The following is an 18,311-nucleotide window of genomic DNA, read 5'->3' as shown; positions in this document are numbered from 1 at the left end:
CGCTTTCCCACCTCTGCCTCTTCTGCCCAAGGTACTCTTGAAAGCAAGAGCAGACCGACTGAAGATGATACTGATTGCTCCAGACTGGCCAAGACAACACTGGTACCCACTCCTGAGGAGCCTAACACATACTCCTCCCTGGTCCCTACCTCTAATGCCTCTTCTGCTGACTCAGCACAGCTACAAAACTCTTCAGTCAGCTGAAAACACTCAATCTCGCTGCATGGAAAATTCCTTAACACCACAGCAGACCCTACTCCCCAAAGAGGTGCAGGATGTCATTTTGGAGGCCAGAAGGCCATCTACTAGAAAGGCTTACTCCGCAAAATGGAAACGGTTTTGCTCTTGGAATGAGAAAAAAGGCCAGGACCATAGAAAACTGAATTTGCCTCCGGTATTACAGTATCTAGCTGAGCTGCTGAACAGTGGACTTTCATTTTCCTCCATAAAAATCCATGCCTCAGCCATTTCTGCAGAATTCAACATTGATCCACCCGTATTCTCTCACCCACTCTTAAGACAGTTCCTCAGAGGGGCTAAGAATATAAGACCACCAAGGAAACAACCAATGCCAGCCTGGGATCTTAATTACATTCTAGAAAAATTAACATTGCCTCCCTTTGAACCAGCTGCCTCAACAGATTTGCAATATTTGTCCTGGAAAACAGCCTTCCTTCTGGCCATTACCTCTGCTCGTAGGGTTTCGGAACTACAAGCCCTCATGGCTGTGCAGCCCTTTCTCATCTTCCATCAGGACAGGGTTTCCCTTCGAACCAACCCGTCATTTATGCCTAAAGTGGTATCCAGGGTAGCTTTAAATCAAGCCATACACTTGCCTACCTTTTACCCCAATCCTCAAAACAAACGGGAAAGGCTGCTACACTCCTTAGACATCCATAGACAGCTACGTTATTATTTGGACAGAACAAAGCCCTTCAGGAAATCAGAACAACTTTTTGTGTCCTATGCTGTAGGAGCTCAAGGGAAGCCAGTTACCAAACAGACTATTTCAAAATGGATAGGCCACTGCATACGGTTTTGTTACTCCTATCATAGAAAATCTGTCCCTACAGGCATCAGATCCCACTCCACCAGGGCCACAGCTACCTCTACAGCCTTCCTCAGAGGAGTTCCTACCAAAGATATTTTGGAGGCAGCCACTTAGAGTTCTGTGCATACCTTCACAAAACACTACCACCTGCCTTTATATTCCAAAACTAGAGCAGGCTTTGCCACTGCTGTGTTGCAGGGCATTCTGGCTCATCCCAGTTCCACCTAGTGCCTACCACCCTGTGCGTAGCTTTGGGATTCTACCCATCTGTGATTACTGCAGCTGTATGCACGATGAACATAGTACAGTTTTGTACCTACCATAAATGTAGATGTTCGAGTGCTAATACAGCTGGAGTACAGTTTTCCCTCCCTCCTTCCCCTCTTGGTAAAGGCCTAGGGCCTAACCCCTCTTCATACAACCTGATTGGGTTATCCTTCTATGGTATATTTGCTTGCAACTACTGATTTTTGATTATATTGCATTGCATGTATATAAATATAATTTATGTATTGCCTTCCTTCTGGGGGCACCTGACATCTGGGGCAAGAAAGACTGAAGAAAATGGAGTTGGCTGTGTCTTATATACCCCTGCCTCACTGACGTCAGGAAAGAAAGCGACAACAACCGACGCCGGACCTAGACTTTGGAATTCGGCTGACCGAGGACCCGCCTGACGGCAGAAAACCCATCTGTGATTACTGCAGCTGTATTAGCACTCGAACATCTACATTTATGGTAGGTACAAAACTGTACTTTATAACTCCCTTGTACTCTTCCCTCATCAGGCCAATAATAGAGTACAATGTTCCTTTTGGCATGTTCATTTCTAAGCGCCTGAATCAATTGGAGAGACCACAAAGGTTCCTTAGTCTTCATGATCTGTCTTATGCGGACAGACTGAAATCATTGTCACTTTACTGTGTGTCATACAGACTGCTTAGAGGTGACCTCTGCCTTGCATATAGCGCAATCTCTGACCCAGCTTTAATGGAAATGCTGCACATTCGCAAGTCAAATGGCACACGGGTCACTTGTTCAATAGACCTTAACCTGGTATGTGCCACCAACAGAACTTGCTGGAGAGACATGTTTGTCTGACAGAGGTTGCCTCATTTTTGGAACAAGCTTCCTATTCATGGTAAACAAATCCCTCATTGGCCCTATTTAAGTGGAATTTGGACGACTGGATGGGTAACCGGAAATTCAGCCCAGGGATTCCACCCAAATCCCTGTTGGACAGTGGCTAGTGTCTTGAATCGGATACACTTGCGGAAATGGATTGAACTAGGCTAGGCTTGTAGCCTAGTAATCTCCTATGATCCTTTTGAGAGATTGGGATTCCTGGAGAACCTCTTTTCTATGAGGGGGCTTATTTCATTCCATACAAAAGCTCTAGCACAAGATTCCTCCTTGTGGGTGATCCAGCTCTGGGTTTTCTTTAGATAGTTAAACCTTTAATTCTGCTAGGAAGCATTTCTAAAGCTGCGTATTCAGCAGACATCATTGCTATTGGTAGAACATTATTTGTGTAGGAGAACCTTCTGCATGCATTGTCCCTTAGTTATTGTGTTGACCCAATCTGTTAAATATGTGTGCGCCCACTGTACCTGTTCAAGGTTGGTGTTTGAATCATGAGAGTTGCTAGGGCTGTACTTGCAGGTGGTCAAGGTTTAAGCTTTAGGCAATTGCCTCTTTGTAGATGTTGAGGCTTCATCAGTTCTTATGGAATGGAATGTTCTTGGATCCCATTTTGATCTCATTTTTTGTGGTTGAGGTGTTGTACTACATTTTGCAGAGCCCTGCGTATATCATTCATTATAATTTGTAAAGTCTTTGTAGGTCACAGAAAAATTCGCCCGAAGGAGCTGTACATCTTCCTAGTTTGGATTAGTTTATAGTCAATGTTATATGGGCCATATCTTGTACAGCAGACATCAAATTGTACATGATGGTTTACTGAAGCAGTACATTAATATTCAGAGTGAGACGTGACAGTTTTTTCATAATTTGTACAAGCTTCACACTTTTGGCTGTTATAGTTTTTTGTACCGTTTCCATTTCTAATACTGTAATTCTATGTGTTGTGTCATTACAGAGTCTGGACTATGATCGCTGCTGTAATGATCCCTATGTCGAAGTGCTGGAGAGCCTGGACAACAAGGTAACGACCTGACGTAATAAAATGCTGCTAGTAAGGGAGCAGAAGGCAAACTAGAGAGCATAAATGGCTGTTGAATTTTAGTGGATGTCCTCAGGAAATGACTAGCTGTTTTTCCTTAATAGAAGCAGTGTGTAGCATGTTACCTTATTCCACTTGTGTAGTTTAATCAAATTTTGTTTGTTTTGTTTTTGATTGTTCATTTGTTTTGGGAGTGATCATGTAGGCCTACTTAAAATGTTAATTGGTTTTAAAACTTTTGCTGCTGCTCAGTGATGAGGTAAGGTGTTTCCTTCTGAATAATTCATAGGCGTTTACTTGTCTTTGTTCAACAATAAACCAAAAAGCAACTCTGTAGACTGTTTTTTAGTTTCTTAATTGTGTACTTGGATTGCAGTGAGTATATGGGCAAATTAAAGTGCACAATACTAAGCTTTTCCAAGAGTGGGCTTATCAGTCTGTTAATATATAATGAAACACCTTTGTAAACTGTGCTTTACAATGCAGACAAGCTATACGTTTGGGGATAACGGCCCACATGTTCTTTAAAAGATACCCAAGAACTACTTTTTACAGTGATGTATTTAATTTTATGTACAAACTTTATAAAATCCCAGGTCTGTGGCATATAGATCCTTTGTCCTTTTTCCTTCTGGGGCACCTTTGACAAAGGATAAGGAAATAAATGGTAGTTTTGTTAGTCTAGAAGCTAACTTGGGATCGGAGTTAAGTTTAAGAATTCTGAGTGTGATTATTAGAGCTATGCAGTTTGCCCTGTGCTTTACAGTGAGAGAATGGTTAAGTGCTTGTGCATTTTTGATATTGGTTCTTCTTGCATAAAATATCCTAATTTCACTTTTGAACTTGCAGGTATAGGTAACTCCGTGGTACAGGATAGAAGAGAGCTCCAGTGTGGTGGTGTGCAGATACAAAGTGCTGAAGCGAAGCAAGATTTAAAATATGCTTAGGAACAGACATATAAAGATTTCTAGCATGTTCATAAAAAAATGACAGAAATGAGATTATTTGGTTGAAAGCTACAGTGTTAAATGTGAATACTTACACATTTGTCTATTACCTGCTGTTGCCCATATTTTTTTAGTATGTTAATATTTTTATTTTGTTCTCTTTGTTTACTGGGTAAGATAGGCTGGACTAAGAGCCCTTTTCAGCCACAATCCAGATGCCTAGGCACAAAGATGCATCAAGATCTCATGCATTTAAAATTGACTGCTAGAAATTAGTGGTAATCGTAATATACATGTATATAAGGTGCATTTTTATACGATATTATTCCTCTAGGACATTTACACCCAGTTACTAAGTCTTCATGATGTTATTTATTGACCTACATAAAAGTATTTTTTGTTAAATTGTTGTATTAGCTTTGTGTCTTGGGTCATGGGTGACAAGGGTCCTGCACCAGTTTACTTGCCTAAAACAATAGATAGGTAAGTAGGTAGGTAGATGACGTCTGAATCCTTCTGGTTACTGGTTTTCACCAGAGTGTTTTGCATAAAGCTCTGCATGGTGCTGGGATTGGTATGTGATTTACTATCCCCTTCGTCATGATAAGCTGCTGACATGGACAGGGCAGACTGCCTCCCTTTCTCTCTGAAGTGATTCAGGGCCTTCTCTATCTCTCTGTGGGTAATGATTCAGGGGTACAGCTTTCGCTTTCTCTCTCTCTCCGAAATGATTCAGGGCTGCTGCTTTCTCTTGTTCTGTGTAATGATTCAGGGGTACAGGTTGCTGCCTGATGAGTAGCAGCATTGGAGTGTAACATGTTGCATCTCTAATTGTGGAAAGGGAGATCATGTTGCCTCAGTTAAGGAATAGTGACAGTGTAATATGCTGTGTCTCCCTATTAACCGAAAAGATAAGTGTAACACATTACAGCTTTTTGTACTGAGGTAGTGTAGTATTACATTATTCATATTTGTAGTGAAGTAGCGTATTACATTATTCATATTTTCATAGGTTTGTTGATTATATATCCGTATGTGGTGATAAAATGTATTATCTCGTCTGACTTGTGCATGACTCCCTGAACTGTTAATATAATGCAAGAGTATCTATAAGACCATACTGCCACCTGGTGGAAAGATTTAGCATTGCACACATTTTACATTTGACTGTTCAGTTGTGTACTTGGATACTTATTTTTGTGTACATATTTGCAATGTAATATGCAATATATTTTATAATGAGAGTGCTTATGAACCCCTATATGGTACTTTTTGTTGCTAAGCAAGTTTGTGTGCTTTTGTTTGTTGCATTTGGTACAGTATTCCCCTGTGATTCCCCTTTGTTCCTCCGTGGCGATATGAAGATCACCAAGTTAGCTTCAGCTGCCATAGCAAAATTGTCTTAACTGTACTGATTAATGCATTGCAGGACTTGTTACTTTGTAGAAAATCTTCCAGCAGACCCTCCTCTCAGTGAAGTGGATTGATTGTTATAACATGATGCTCCCTGCAGCCTTGGTATATGATCTACAGATTAGCAAAGTGTTGTATCTGGAAGTTCTTTGATTTAGATACTTTTAAATTTAGCAAATAGCACTACACTTAATCTAGTCACATCTAACAAACGCTAGAGTAGAGAAGCCACTCGTACTGAGTTACTGGGTGTCCTCGTAAATGACATTAAATATGACCAGCATCTTTGTTGTTGTTCAAAAAGCCATCTGCAAATTAGGGTAACTTTACAAAGCTAGGCCATAGTCTCACTGACTACAGCATGAAAGTCACTGCATTATCCCTTTTATTTCCAAGCCTGCTGTATGCCTCTCCGGTTTTTGTAAATGTATGTATCTGTCTAATTGTCTGAATATCTGTGTATGTGTCTGTCTAGTTATCTGAATCTCTTTTGTTTACCGGGATAGTTTACTGATCAAAAGTGGCCATTTTCACACACAGCCCAGGTGAATAAATCACAATGATAACAGTGTTGCAGCAAATAGAATGAGAATAATACACAGTAAATGCAGTATTGCATGCATAGGTTCATAGGTTTGTACTAAGCTAACTGCCCTCGTGAGCCATTTTAAGCCTAGCCAGTTATCCCTTGTGAGACTCAAACCCCGCACCTTGTGTTTGTAAGGCAAACACCTTAACCATTAGGCCACCCTCCCCTCATAAAGAGACGTAAAAGTAACAGTTTGGATCAAATGGCATTAGGCATAAACATCAGTTAAGTATTTACAGTGTTTACACTATGAACAGTATATGCATTGTTAGTTCTTTGGTTTACAAATTGGGATTGGAAATAGTGGTACAGATTAGAGCCACAGAGAAAGAGGTCCAGTGCTTAGGTGATGCCCTTTTGGATGCAGGAGAAGTGGGCTTGCTCTAGCTGGAACTACCACATTAGTTATCTGATATGCAGCTTATAATGGCCCATAAAATACTACACCATTCCTCAACCACCTGCAGTCATAATATAGTAAAATGGTGCAACCCCAAAAGGAACACTTGATCGAAGGATCAACGCCTTATGGAATCCCAAGAACTCAGCAACTCAAATGGGAACTCCTTATGCTTTAGTAAACATAGCTGAATGATGGAAAAGCATTCCCTTTACCATTAGATAAACAACATTCTCCTTGATTTTAAAACCAACATCATAGGATCATAGGGTTATAGGATCATAAGAGGCTAATAAGCCTTGCCGAGTTTTACCCTTATTTCCAAGATCAGCACCTATCACTTATGTCCAAGAAGGGGCATAGGATCCCCTGGGGCGAACTTTCGGTTACCCATCCAATCATCCAGATTGCGTTTGAAGAGGGCCAGTGAGATGCTCTGCTTGACATTAAGTGGGAGTGTGTTCCAAAGGTGTGGTAATCTCTGGGAGACAAATCTGTCCCTCTAGCAGGTTCTATTAATGTCACATACCACGTTAAGGCCATTAAGGTGAGTAACCAGTGTACCATTTGACTTCTGGAGCATTTCCATTAAAGCAGGGTCAAAGATTGCCTTATATGCGAGGCAGAGATCACCTCTGAGCAGGCTGTATAAAACAGAATAAAGTGACAGTGATTTCAGACTATTCTCAAAGAACAGATGTTGAAGGTCTTGAATTTTCCTTGTGAGGAACTTTTGTGGTCTCTCCAATTGCTGCAGGTGCTTGGAAAGATACATACCAAAAGGGGCATTGTACTCCGTTATTGGCCTGATGAGGGAAGAGTACAGGGAGGATTTAACTTCTTTTTTTCTGGAGGCAATGCCCTTACTTATGAGATGAGCAGTGTAGAATGCCCTTCTTATGACTGTGGAGACATGGTGATCAAAGGGTAAGGTTGCTGTCAACCTGTGTGTCCAGGTCTCTCACTACTGAGTGCCTACATAGGGTGTTTACAGAATGAGTTTATATTACTTTCTTTTTGCATTGAGTTTAAGGCCATGACTTTGGCACCAGTCATCTGTTTGTGTAAGACCTTCTTGTAGGATGTTGACATTGTTTGGAGATTCAGTGACCGCTCCCAGTTTGTAGTCATCATCAAACTTCAGCCACAGACCTTTAGTTTTAGCGTGCACTTCGGAGAAATAGATTTCAAACAGTAGAGGTCCCTGGACTGATCCCTGTGGAACACCACTGGTTACAGGTCTGCTGTTGGAGGTGGATTCCCCTATTTTGACTATATGAGTTCCATCAGTGAACCAGTTAGTGACCCATCTAATGATATTTGGGTTGATACCTAGCTGGGTGAGTTTGTCAATTATGCCTGAGTGGGAGAGCCTTGGCTAAGTCTAAGTAGGCTGTATGCACAGATTTCCACTCATCATGGGCCTTGGTGACTTGTCTCGAAGAAGTCCACCAGGTTTAACCGATGTGATTTCCCTTTGAAAAATCCAAATTGAGTAGGGTCAAGTGTTTGGAGGTTACCAATATCTTTAAGATCCATAATGATTCTCTCCATGACCGTGCAGATGAGGCTAGTCAGGGTAATAGGTCTATAGTTCCTGGGGTCAGTGGAAGCACCACCTTTGTGCAAAGGGATAACGGTGACTTTTTCCATTCAGCTGGGACGAAGCCAGTGCTTAGAGTAGGATTGAAAAGAGTACCCAATGACATTGCTAATTCTTGTTCAAGCCCATGTAGGACGCAGCCTGGGATGTTATGTCCCATGAAAGCTGTGATGTTCATGTTTCACTGTTGCAGTCATTACACTTGGGTTATCCTGCTGGCAGGCTACCCGCAGTCGGCCTGATTTTCAAAGTCCTGGTCCGGCATTGGTTGCTGTCGCCTCTTCCCTGATGTCAAGTGTGCCAGGGATGCAGCCGACGCCATTTTCTTCAGTCTTTTTTGCCGCGTGGTGCCCGAAGCAAAAGCAGTTCGCAAGTGCCGGTCGGCCGACTCCTGAGATTTTTGAAATCGAATATCAGATCCGAAGTGTTCAATAAAGCTAAGTACCCTGTTGGGGAAACTTTTTTCTTGCTCCAGACTGATATCAGAAAAAGTTAACAATTGTATTTCTTGTGGGAAGCAAATACCTCATAAGGATTTTCATTCTTACTGTATTCCTTGCCTATGCCCTGACCACGATGTTGCTAGTTGTCAGTTTTGTGCTAGATTTAACCAACACACTAAGCGTCGGTACAATTTTGCTTTTCATTATTTTGGCAGAAGGTTTAACTATATAATGCTGTCGGAACAACCGAAATTCATAAAAAAACGCAAGGATAAAGACAAGGACAAGCATCCGAGTTCCAAAACTGCCGACGAAGCCTCTTCTAGGCCAGTCGCCGGTGCTCAGTGAGGCGCTTTCGCAGCCCCTGACTCCCGCTACCTCAGAGCCACAGGCCGCCTCAGACTCCCACGTGGAGACAGCTAGGCCTCTGGATACAAAAGGTATTGGCCCTTTGGAAATTAATCCCTCAGATGGGTCCGGAGCTGCTGAGCAGGCATCGGCTTCTGAGGGTGTCTTCAGACCTACACAACTTTATATAAAGCCTACTTCAACATCCAAGACAAAGTCTAAAACAGTTTTAAAGACAAGGAAACCAGTACGGCATTCTCCAGGACAGACTTCTATGCTTAAGAAACAGATGCTCAAAATGGCCGAAGACCTAATTACTTTGATCAGGGGTTCCCATCCACCTCCTGATAAGATGCCTAGGCAAGACACTGAATATGATTCCTCTGATCAGGTTTCCATTTCCTCTGATTCCTCTTCTGATCAGGGATATTCTGTTCCTCCTTATGAGGATTCTGATGCTGAAGATTCTATTCCTTCAGCTTCTCCTCCTGAGGACTATTCATTTGGAGAAACCCTGCATACCATGAGGGAGCATTTCCACTGGGAAAGCCAGGATTATTCCGATTCTGAGAAAAGATTTAGAGACTTTCTTTTACTTCCTCAGCACAGACCTCTTGCAATTCCCCCTGTTCTAGACATAGTGGATGATGTTTTTTCAGAGTCTGGACTGTCTCCAGACTCTTTACCTCCTGCCCCTGTTAAGCCGGACAGATACACAGATACTACAGGTTTCCAGACTCCCATAAATTTCTTTACAGAAACCCTGCTGCTGACCCAGAAACTATGTCACAGGGTCCCAAAGGGGTCAAGGCTGCTAAAAACCCTGTCCCCTCAGATAGAGATTCTAGGGCTTTGGACAGATGGAAGAAAAAAGTTTACACTTCTGCTACCTTGGCTGTAAGAGCTTTAAATTGTCCATTTCATATGCTCAAATATCAGCAATACTTAATGTCTTTGTTAAAGCAAAACATGTTGACAAATTCTGAATGTTCTGAGAACAAAGATTTTCAGGATTTATTGCATGCAGCTGAACAAGTGGGAAAACATACTTTGCAATGTGGCTATGATTCACTGGAGGCCTCGTGCAGGGCTGCTGTTACAGGTTCTGTTATTAGAAGGCATGCTTGGTTAAAGGAACAGAATCTGCCTGATCATGTTAAAGCAAAATTATTGGATGCTCCATTACAGCATGATACTTTGTTTGGTGTTAAGGCAGAAGAGGTGTTGAAGAAAATGGAGGATAAAGCGAAATCTATGCAGACAGTAAAGGATTTCTTACAGGTACAGCCACCCAGATTTAGCAGGAACTGGCCCTCTAAGAATTGGTCCTTTCCAGTGTCAGACAGACCACAAATAGGCAGATTTTGATGCCCTAGAGACAGGCAACAGCCCCAGGGCTCATACAGGCCCAAACAATGGGGTGCTTCTACCTCCAAAAGCAGAGAAGACAAATCACAGCCTTATAGAAAACAGTCCCAATGACTTCCCTCTGCCAATGCCAAGCACTTATTTTTTGGAAGCTCCCTTAGGGGGAAAGTTAGCACTTTATTCACAAAACTGGCACCAGATCACCCAGGACAAATGGGTCTTAAATATAGTCTCTCAGGGCTACAGGTTCCACTTTCACACCCTTCCAAAGGCAAAAGGCATGCCAGACCTGCCACGCAATCGATGGCAAGAGGCATAAAAACAAGTTTCATCCCTCATGGACATGGGGGCTATTCAGCCAGTGCCACAACAAGAGCAGGGACAAGGATTTTACTCAAGACTTTTCTTAGTACCAAGAAAGGACAAAGCCTGGAGACCAATTCTGGACCTGTCTATTCTAAATACTTTTCTGGACGTCCCAAAATTCAAAATGTGACTCTGCAGCAGCTTCTGCCCATGCTGGGCAAGAAGGCTTGGCTTGTAACTTTGGACCTCAGGCATACCTGCATATCCCAATCAGACAATCTTGCAGAAGATACCACAGATTCATAGCTGGCTCAATGCACTACCAATTCTCTGCACTGCCCTTTGGCTTATCTACTACTCCCAGGGTCTTCACAAAATGCCTGGCACCAGTAATTGCATTTTGCAGACAGAGGAATTCAAATATATCCCTACTTGGACGACTGCCTTATTCAAGCAAAGAACAAAGATATTCTACTACAGCATCTGGCGTTTTCTAAAAAGATTACTAATTTGCCTAGGGTACACAGTAAATGAAAAGAAATCAAAACTAGTACCCTCTCAAAAGATAATATTCCTGGGTGCAAGCTTAAATACAACTGCCCAGATGGCTTAACTCATGCCAGACAAACAAAGGCATCTGACTTTTTACTTCAAATACATGGCAAGAAAGACCCAGTTATCTGCAAGAAAAATTCTGCAGGCTCTGGGCTACATGGCATCCTGCATTCTTCTAATTCCATATGCAAGACTGCATATGAGGAAACTACAGTGGTATCTAAAAAGTGTTTGGACTCAACATTGCCAGAGCCTGGAAACAGTAATTACTCTCATTCCCTGCCTGCAACAAGAATTTCAATGGTGGGCACAGGCCTATCACCACAACAAGGGACAGCCATTCACCTTACCCACTGCCAGGCAGACACTAACAACAGATGCACCAGATTATGCCTGGGGGGCGCACATGGCAGGAAAATGTATTCAGGGCACATGGCCCACAAACCAAATGCATCTTCATATCAATCAAAAAGAGATGCTAGCTGTACAAAATGTCCTGACCGCCTTCAAGGACCTACATCATCCAGGACAACTACTGATAAAGGTGGACAATACTACAGTCATGTGGTACATAAACAAGCAAGAGGGCACACATTCCTACCCCCTCTGCAGACAAGCCATGACTTTGTGGAACACAGCATTGACTTATCAAGTACATCTGCAAACACAATTCCTGCCAGGAAAGACAAATACTTTGGCAGATGAACCAAGCAGAAACCTCATGAATCCTCACAAGTGGAAACTAGATCCACAAATCTTCAACATGATAACAGGGAAATGGGGATGCCCAGACATAGATCTATTCGCCTCCTCTCACAATTGCCAGCTACAGAGATTCTGCACTCGGACTTATCACAAGCAAGCATGGAAAGTGTACGCCCTTTCATTCAGCTGGAAAGCCCTTACAGTATATGCCTTCCCTCCTCTGCCTCTCCTCTCCTAGGTACTCCTAAAGGTCAGACAACAGAAGCCAAAAATGATACTGATTGCCCCAGACTGGCCACGCCAGCACTGGTACCCAATCCTAAAGAGCTTGTCTCAAGGCCCAACCTGGACATTGCTCTAATACCTCATTTGCTGACCCAACAGAACAATCAGATCCTGCACAGCCAACTCGGAACCCTAAATCTGGCTGCATGGTGGATAATGTAATCTTTCAGAACACACCTCTCTCTAAAGCAGTTATGGATGTTATTTTGGCGGCCAGGAGGCCCAGCACCAGAAAATCTTATGCAGAAAAATGGAAGAGATTCTGTGCTTGGAACCAAGCGCAGGGAATTGACTTGCTTGTACCAAATATTCCTCAGATTTTGCAATACCTAACTGAGATGCCGGACAAAGGCCTATCCTTCTCATCAATTAAGATCCATGCCTCTGCCATTTCAGCTCATTACAATACGGACCCACCAATTTTTTCTCATCCACTGCTAAGACAGTTTCTCAGAGGGGCCAAAAACATAAGACCTCCAAGGAGAGCTCCAATACCTGCATGGGACCTCAATTTTGTCATGGAAAAACTCACACTGCCTCCTTTTGAGCCAGCCAATACAGCAGAGATAAAATACTTGTCATGGAAAACCACTCTTCTCCTAGCAATAACTTCAGCAAGAAGAGTCTCAGAGTTACAGGCACTAATGGCTGTGGAACCTTTTATTATTTTCCATCAGGACAGGGTTTCTCTAAGGACAAACCCGACATTTATGCCTAAGGTAGTGTCCAGCGTGGCTCTTAACCAAACCATACATTTGCCTACCTTTTATCCAAACCCACAGAATAAGGGGGAGAGACTTCTGCATTCTTTGGACATACATAGACAGCTACGCTTTTACTCGGACAAGACTAAAGCCTTTAGAAAGACTGAGCAACTCTTAGTGGCATATGCTGCAGGTTCGCAAGGAAAAGCCATTTCAAAGCAGACTGTTTCAAAATGGATAGGCCACTGCATTCGTTTCTGCTATTGACAACATGGCAAATCAGTGCCCAAGGGCATTAGGCCACATTTTACCAGAGCAGCAGCCTTCCTCAGAGGAGTACCAACCAAGGACATAATGGAGGCTGCAACATAGACTTCATTGCACACTTTTACAAAGCACTGCCATTTACCTCTCTACTCTAAATCCAGAGCAAGCTTTGCCACTGCAGTTCTGCAGGGCCTCATAGCCACTCCAAACTCTATTTAGGCCCAGCCACCCAACCTCAGCTTTGGGATTCTACCCAAGTGTAATGACTGCAACAGTGAAACATGATTAACATAGTACAGTTGTGTACCTACCATAAATGTAGATGTTCGAGTGTATTCACTGTTGCAGTCCAGTTTACCCTCTTTTTTTCTTTGCTGGGACTTATCTGTACCTCTCTATTCCATACAACCCATGTGGTGTATTTGCTTGTAGATGAAGGTTATGTGCATGCTTTTTTATGATCATAATATTTGCAGCCTACTCTTGTGGGGACACCTGACATCTGGGGCAAGAAAAACTGAAGAAAATGGCGATGGCTGCATCTTTTATACCCCTGCAGACCTGACGTCAGGGAAGAGGCGACCGCAACCGACGCCGGACCAGGACTTTGGAATTCAGGCCGACTGCGGGTAGCCTGCCAGCAGGATAACCAAAGTGTAATGACTGCAACAGTGAATACACTCTCTAACATCTACATTTATGGTAGGTTCGTACTTTTTTGATCTTAGAGAGGGCATTCACGACCTGCTCTTTAGAGATGCAGGGTAGAGGACAGGTGGTAGGGATGTCTTGGAATAAGTGTGGTGGGGAAAGGGGAGTGAAGTTTTCACAGAACCTGTTGCCTAACAGGTTAGCAGTGTCCACAGGCTCAGTATATATGGTATCATTAACTACCAGTTTAGCACAAATGTGAGCCTTTTCTTTTAGTTTACAGATGTAACTAAAGAATGCCTTATGGTTGTTCTTAGTTGAGGAAACTAATATGGATTCTTAGTTTGCTTTGGAGGATCACAAGAAGTCTTATTTGCTTATTTAAGCTGAGGAGGGAGTGTTTCCAGTTTGGGGCTTGCTCCTTCTTACTCTTGGACAGCAATTTCTTCCACTTATTGTAAAGCATTTGTCCACCAGACAAGTTTGCTCTTCCTTGAAAAGCTTGTTTCGGTCCTGTCAGGTACGGGCAGTCAGTACAGTTGTTCAGGTGTTTGTATAAAGCATTTATGAAGAACTCTGCATACTTGCCAGTTCTATCTGAGGGAGAATGTGCAGTGAAACTATTTATACCACCCCGTAAGAGGTTATAATCTGTTTGCTATGAGGGGGGGGGATTCAGGTGTGATAGTATCTTCGAATGAGACTGATTTGTTGTCAGATCTCACCAGGGAAGACCTCCCTATGGGAGTACTACAGTGGCCCCCCATATTGGTAAGCACCAGATCCAGGATGTTGGCACCACTTGTGTGGGTGTCAACTAGCTGATCCAGGGCACTGGAGTTAATGAAGTCGAGGAACCTTTGGGCAAGTGAGTTTCCCCATGGGTAATTTCCCCAGTCAATGGATGGGTAGTTGCAGTCTCCCAAAACTGTAGTGTTCGGATGTATCTTGATAGATGCAAGTAGATCCAAATGGGCAGAGTGGCGGTCCTGATTCATGGAGGGGGTCCTGTAGCTGGCAATGACTTGAATAGGTGTCCTACCAACAGTCAATTGCACCTGAAGTATCTCTAGGAAGTTATGCTGTCTCCCTAATCTGGAGGGTTATTCATTTTTAATGAATATTGATACACTGCCTCCTTTAGTTTTCACGCCTTCAATTTGTTGTCTGCATGTGTGGAAGGAGGTGTAGTCCGGTATGGCTGGGGTGCTCTCATCAACCTTGAACCAGGTCTCCATGACTGCACAAGTGTCTTGTCTTCCAAGGTGAGGACTGCTTCTAGTGAATGCAGTTTCATGTTAAGACTGCTAGGGTTTAGCAGCAAAACCTTGAGATTGTTCTTAGATGGAGTTATGTTGGGAAATTTGTCCTTGAGACACTGCCTAAAAAGGCACTATTGGGGTGGCAAGAGCCTTGGCCAATAACCAAAATCTTAGGGGTGACAGATGACCATCTCTGGAAAAGCATCGAGGTCTGTCGATCATGTCATCCCAGGCTGACAGATACTGTATCCCCTTGAAATGACACCAGAAACTAAGCCAATTATTGAAGTAAATCATTTTCTGTTTGTATTGAGGCATCATTCTAGATGAAGGTAAAATGCTTATTAAGGCTAAGGATATACCAGCCTGAGACATATATAATCTGAGAGTTCAACCATGTATTTCTTCATGTAGTTCAGAGAGATACATCTCAAGTCATGGTCACCAACATGGACGGTGACAGTGTCATAACAGTACCTGTTCTTGAGAGACTTGAGTGCATATGTGATACGACAACTGTTAGGAATGGCTAGTGGGTGAGAGGGGTGTTGGAACCTCTGCTTAGTGTTCTACCTGATAGTAGAGCTGAGCTGCAAAAAACCCCTGGAGGGACACTGCTAAGAGAAGATTTAACAAGCAAAACGTTTGCTCCTATAATCACCAGCGGTAACTGTTGCTGCGCGGCAGTACACGGTAATGTGCTACATGCAAGAAGCGCAGGCATGTGGCTTATATAAAACATGAAATAACCCTTTTGACTCAAACTAGCAAACAAGGATGCACCGTCTGCTCTCTAGTCCAATCACCCTTGATTAGATGGGACCCAGAAAGCACTCTCCACTCACAACGGTGCAGAAAGGTCTTTTCCAACAAGGATGGCTTGAATTTGAGATTACACAACAGACCCAGAAACAGCAAGCCTGGAACTGGGCTATGCTACAGCCCAACTAGTACAGTAAGTAGTAAAATGTGGCCAAAAACAGTTCCGACAATTCAAATAGACCATAGAACACATATACTAATTGCAGTATAAGAGCAGAAACAGACACTTACAGATAGTGGGAGACAACAGCTGCCTCAGATCTTTCAGTATCTCAGTAAAGAGCTGGTTTTAGTGCTCAAGTGATAGAAGGCAGTTTAGATTCCGTAAGACTGAATCTAGCCTATGCTAAGTGCAGAGGTATTTGAAAAAGTGCTTAAAAATCACAGTCACAACAGCAAAAAAAAAAAAAACCTTGTAAAGCAGCAATTCAGTAGAACAATGTTCTCATTGCAGTCCGGCTGCTAACGAGCAGTAATAAAAGAGGCGGGATAAATGCAACTGAACACTTTTTTAATAACCGCAGCAAAAGCAAAATAAAGTATTAAAGTAGGAAAAGGCACAAGTACAGTAAAATGCAGTAAAAGGAGCTAAAAAGAGTGTAAACATTTGGTTTTTATTTATTTATTTTTTCAAGGTTAAGAGCTAAGAGGGTGGGCCTTCCCAAATAGTCTCACTGTACTCGGTAGAAAGAGCTGATGCGATGGGACTGGGAGGAGTGTCCAATAACAAATTTATAATAAGAGGCGGGCAAACAAAAGCCACTGAGTTATAAGAACACAACAAGAATTGGGTGGATGGGAGGGAAAATCAAATGGAGCCAGCCAGTGTAATTGTTCACAAGTAAGCCAGAAACGGAAACCAGTTTAACACACAAACTAAGCAAGACTAAGCAAAGAATTATTAACTATCACTGAAAAAGTTCTAGCAAGTGCAAAAAATATACTTATATCAACTTTGTATGTCAGATGGTGTTATTATTCTAAGCCATACTGTAATCTGCAGTTTTTCTAAATCTGCAGGGTATAAATAGCCCATTATACAAAGACCCCCCATTAAATATTCAAAAGCGTGCACACTGATTGGTCAGCGTGCAAGTTGTAAGTCAGAGTTATAGTAATGGAAAAAGGTTCGGTCGCCCGGACTTTTACCATTACAATAACTATTTTTTTTAACACTGTTTCGCTATGTTAAACGAGTTTAACATAGCGAGACAGCTTTAAAAAAAGCAACGGAGATTCTCCGTTGCTTTTTTAAAAGCTGCCTCGCTATGTTAAACTCATTTAACATAGCAAAAACAGTTTATAAAAAGCAACGGAGATCTTGCTTTCTCCGTTGCTTTTGCCCACAGTTCTGATGTACTGCGTAGGCATACACATGCACAGTACATCAGAACTGCCGCAGAATACCAGACATATGCCATTATTTAAGAAAAGTAATTTTTTTTTTCTTAAATAATGTCTTTGTATAATAGCAATAACCCACTTCTAGGTGTGGGTAATGCTGGATTTACCCACGGTTGGCTTTGTTTGGCCACTCGGGCTTCGCCCTTGTGACCAAACCATGCCAACCGTGGGTAAATCCAGCATTACCCACACCCAGGCGTGGGTTATTGCTGTAATATTCAAGGTTTTCTCTTGTTGCTTACTAAACTTTTTCTTTCCAATGCCTTTTATATGTTTTATTGAAGTGCTTTTATTGTACTCCTCCCACAAGAGATGTATTCTGTCAGCTCATGTCTGCATGAACACAGACACATATTGCATTAAGTGTGTCTTGTAGTCCTGGTTACTGTAGGCAGCATGTTTGAATTGTTTAGCAAGGAGTGACATGATTATTTTAGACTAGAAGTGAAGAGATACTGTTTGTTATTGGATTTAGATGGCTGGAAGAATTAGAATCATGAGCCTGTCTTTATCTATGTACTCTTTTCCAACAGAAGGCTGAGAGGTATGAAATCGTTAAGTGGATTGTAGTTTTTGCCATTGGTGTCTGCACTGGTCTGGTAAGTATTTTTGCGTTGTTATGGTGTTACTGCAGAGTGGGATTGGGAGGTCTATTATTTCATGCACTCTAAAGTTTAATAAGAGTGGCTAACCCCTATCTTAAAAAAAAAGCCTAGTATAAACATTTTTTCTTTGATGTCATAGAGTTGGTTGAGGCTGTTTTACATCAAATGATTTACCTAATTAATAATCTTGCTCTACTTTAATCTTCCTGATGAATTCCTCATTTTTATTTATGTTATCCAATATTGGGTGTGTGTGAATAAAAGTCTTTCAGCTTAGTTAGGGGTCGCCAAAGCGGAACTCCGGTCCGCTCATGATTGGCAGTGAATTTGTATGGTGCCGAGTTGCCAGCCCGACGCCCAACCTTCAAAGAAGGCAAGCTCATTCACGTTTGCGCCTACCT

General features: G+C 42.4%; 1 protein-coding gene across 1 annotated transcript in view; it reads left to right on the top strand.

Moving 5' to 3' along the window:
• The window catches only part of CLCN6 (chloride voltage-gated channel 6), a 1,280,196-nt gene that overhangs the window by 59,137 nt on the left and 1,202,748 nt on the right, over nt 1–18,311 (top strand). The window contains exons 3-4 of the mRNA XM_044075232.1: nt 3,150–3,215; nt 17,839–17,904. Coding sequence (XP_043931167.1) covers nt 3,150–3,215; nt 17,839–17,904 — 132 coding nt within the window. The remainder of the gene's footprint in view (nt 1–3,149; nt 3,216–17,838; nt 17,905–18,311) is intronic.

Source organism: Protopterus annectens, chromosome 1.part1 (assembly GCF_019279795.1).
Source record: "Protopterus annectens isolate FY-2018-M chromosome 1.part1, PAN1.0, whole genome shotgun sequence".
Classification (NCBI taxonomy): domain Eukaryota; kingdom Metazoa; phylum Chordata; order Ceratodontiformes; family Protopteridae; genus Protopterus; species Protopterus annectens.
The sequence above is the reverse complement of the archived record's forward strand: the minus strand, read 5'-3'. Positions and strand labels throughout refer to the sequence as shown.